General features: G+C 47.4%; 1 protein-coding gene across 1 annotated transcript in view; it reads right to left on the bottom strand.

The window, feature by feature from the left end:
- LOC109373576 (serine/arginine repetitive matrix protein 1-like) overlaps positions 1 to 3,257 on the bottom strand; it is an 18,872-nt gene extending 15,615 nt beyond the window's left edge. The window contains exons 1-2 of the mRNA XM_019627536.1: positions 3,250 to 3,257; positions 2,191 to 2,709 (exon numbers count right to left, since the gene is read on the bottom strand). Of these exons, the coding sequence (XP_019483081.1) occupies positions 2,191 to 2,709; positions 3,250 to 3,257 (527 nt within the window). The remainder of the gene's footprint in view (positions 1 to 2,190; positions 2,710 to 3,249) is intronic.
- Between the last annotated feature and the right edge of the window lie 9 nt (positions 3,258 to 3,266).

Below are 3,266 nucleotides of genomic sequence, written 5' to 3'. Positions count from 1 at the left end.
TGTTTGTTTCTGTCAGACACCCCCGGGGTATCACCCCCTGTGACATTTTATGTTACTTTCTGCACTTAGGGATCGTTAATGGTGTGGATAGTGTAAATATGAATCCCAAACCTCTATTACAAATTCTGAAGTAGAACTCTCTCCCACCTCCCACACATACCTGAGGGCCAGTCCAAAACATAAGCTTATATCTCCCTGGCCAGTGATTAGAATTTTCAGGTTTATACTTCAACTGGACATATATCCCATGAACAGCGGTCCTGGCTTCATATGGGATTCTCACTTCCAACACCCTGTGCTTTGAAGTCCCAAAACCTTGGCTCTGATCTCCATTAAAACCAAATAAATTAGATTGTTGAGACTGACAACCTCTCTCAGTTTCCCTCCAAACCCCCCACCCCCAGATTAGGACTGCTGCAGTATCACCTTACACATAGTGCCCGGTCTGTGGTTCTTTCTTCAGGTTGGAGCCCTTGGGAATTTACCTCATTCTCATGAAAGCTCAGCTGTGCTTGTTTGTAGAAGGGTGTTTGTTTATTTTATCTAGTATTTCTAGGTGTTTTATTATAGTGAAGGAACTTGCCAGCAACAAAAGACTCAGGAGACACTTTGTACTTAACCTCTCCCTTCTCTTCTATACTATCGGGTCTTTGGAAAAGCCATGACGCATGTTTGCAACAGATGGCACTAGTTCATTTCTGGAAGTACTAGAGTCATTCACATCTATGTTATTTCTATGTCATTTGACAGTTGACCGTTCTAGCTGCATTCTAAAAAACAATTGAGCGATTTGGTTGAGTTTTGGAGATTTTACAACAAGTTGAAGATGGAAGACCAAACTGCATTTTTGCCATATTTTACTATTTTGCTTCCATAAAGGGACGGACGCGTGTCAAGCATGTGAAAAGTTGCATAAAGTTTACGGTGGCAATGTTCTACAAGAACGTCAGTGCCAATGATGGTTCACAAAATTCCATGCTGGTGACTTTGATCTCAATGATGTTCCTCGGTCAGGGAGGCCCACCGAGGTTGATGATGACAAAATAAAGGCATTGATCGAGTNCAGCTGCTCAGCTCGGGCCGGGACTCGAACCGCTGTTGCTCAGAGCTCAAACTCTTGAGCGAGCTCTTAACCAACTGAGCCACTCAGCCGGCCCTAAACCAGCTGTTTTTAAAAGAAACATTTTTTCAGGGGAAATTGAACATTGACCGGATATTTGTTACTCGGGAATAACTTAAAATAGTTACCCCTAATAATACTAATATGGTATATTTTAAAGAGTTTCTATGTTTAGGAGATAAGTATGGAAATATTTATAGATGAAAAGATGCTGTGCTTAAGATTTGCTTCAAAATATTCCAGTAGAAGGTACAGATGAAGCAAGATTTGCAATAAGTTAATAATGGTTGAAACTGGGTAATGGGTTGGGCATGGGGTTCATTATACTATTCTTTCTAACTTTATGTGTTTTACTTCAATAAAAGATTTTTTTAAGTAATAAGTAGAAATGTCCAAGGCTGCTATTGCCTACCCAGAATCCATGCTCTCATTTTCCCTTACAAACTGAACCCCTATATTGTTGAGGATGCAATGCTAACTGTCCAGGTTAACTAATTTTTAATGATCTTTTTTTTTTTTTTCAGTTTCCCTTGTAAATGTGAGTGACCAATGAAAGCAGACATAGAAGCCATTGGGTGTGGCTTCCAGGAAAACTCTAAAGATGCTGGTTCAGCTGATAGGTGAGCCTATTACCCTTGCCTCGTCCTCTTTCTGCCGCCTGGGACAAACACCTGCGGAAGCAATTGGCAGGATCATCTTGCACGCAGGCAACCTGAAGGCCATTATGCATGATGCTTTGAAATGAGGCACCAAAAGATGAAAGGAACCTGCATACTTGATGACTGTGGAGCTGCCACACCGGCTCTGGGATACTTTACCCTTTTGTTCAACAGGGAGAATTAAACTTTTTCTTACCGTACATTTGTATTTGCCCTTACAGAGGGCTGTACGTTCCACGGAAACAGGTCTTTTAGCTCACAGAAGTGGCTGCTTTTTTGGAATTACCTGAGGTGTTTTAAAAAATATCATGGGCCCCACTTCAAGAGTACCTGATATCATTGATTTGGGGTACGGCCTAGGCACTGGAATTTGTGAAAGCAGCCCCTGGTGATTCTGATTTGGAGACCTACCGTTGTAGCTCGCCATTTGATCCCCGGAGCATTTGACTCCTGGCTGGGCGACGATCAGGATTGGGCGACTGACTTGACCCGTGACGGCATGGCGTAGGAAGAGCGCCGGACCTCGCAGCTTTCTTGCAACAAAGCCGACCAAGCCTCGCCTTTTCCCCGCCCCAGTCGTGCCCCCGGGCCCGCCCAGCTGTGGCCCCGGATGACGCGGCACCGATTGCGGTCTCAGCCAGCGTTCCGAGAGCGCCTAAGTGCGCCTGCGCGGCCCCGGGTCCCGGCGGGCAGTTTGAATTTGGCTCCGGGAGTGGCGTCTCGCGATCCCGGGCTTCGGGCGGAGACCAGGGTTTGCGTGGCTCGCGACTCGACCTCGAGTGGGCTCTTTGCTTCCGGACCCGCGCAAGGTAGGAGTCTGGTGTTGGGGATCCTGCCCTGGGAAGCAGGCGGAAGGCGTTGCTTGGCGGGGTGGGGGGTGCGGGTCGCGCCGGGCGGGGCGGAGAAGCATGTCTTAAATTTCTCCGCTTGCTGGGTTAGCGGGAGTGGGTGCATTAGATATTCTCACCTACCCTGGAGTGCACAGTAACTGATTGCTTTCCTTCCCTTCCCTCTGCCACCTTACCGACCCCAAACAATAAAACCCCAGTCCCCCACAGAATAGGGGAAATGCACACCTGGAGTCGTTTCACTGTGTTTTTCCTTAAAATGTGTTTTGCATTTCTAAAGAAAATACCAATGTTGTCCTTTGTTGGGGGTGGGGGGAGGAATTGGGGAAGAGGAACAGTGTTTGGGAATTGGGAATTGGGAACAGCCAAGTTGTTGTCCTTCAATCTTAGTTGTGGAGGGCACAGCCAGCTCAGCTCCAAGTCCAGCTACCCACCTGTAGGCGGCTCCCGGCAGCTCAGCTCAAGGTGCAGTGTTCAATCTTAGTTGTAGGTGGGCATAGCCCACCATCCCATGTGGGAGTCAAACCGGCTGCCTTGTTATTAGGAGCATGTGCTCTCACCAGCTGAGCCATCCTGCTACCTGTTGGCAGCTCAGCAGCTTCTCAGCTCTGGGGCAGCTCACTGGCCCATGTGGGAATC

Source organism: Hipposideros armiger, unplaced genomic scaffold (genome assembly GCF_001890085.2).
Source record: "Hipposideros armiger isolate ML-2016 unplaced genomic scaffold, ASM189008v1 scaffold_736, whole genome shotgun sequence".
Taxonomy (NCBI): domain Eukaryota; kingdom Metazoa; phylum Chordata; class Mammalia; order Chiroptera; family Hipposideridae; genus Hipposideros; species Hipposideros armiger.
This window is presented reverse-complemented; position numbering and strand designations above follow the sequence as displayed.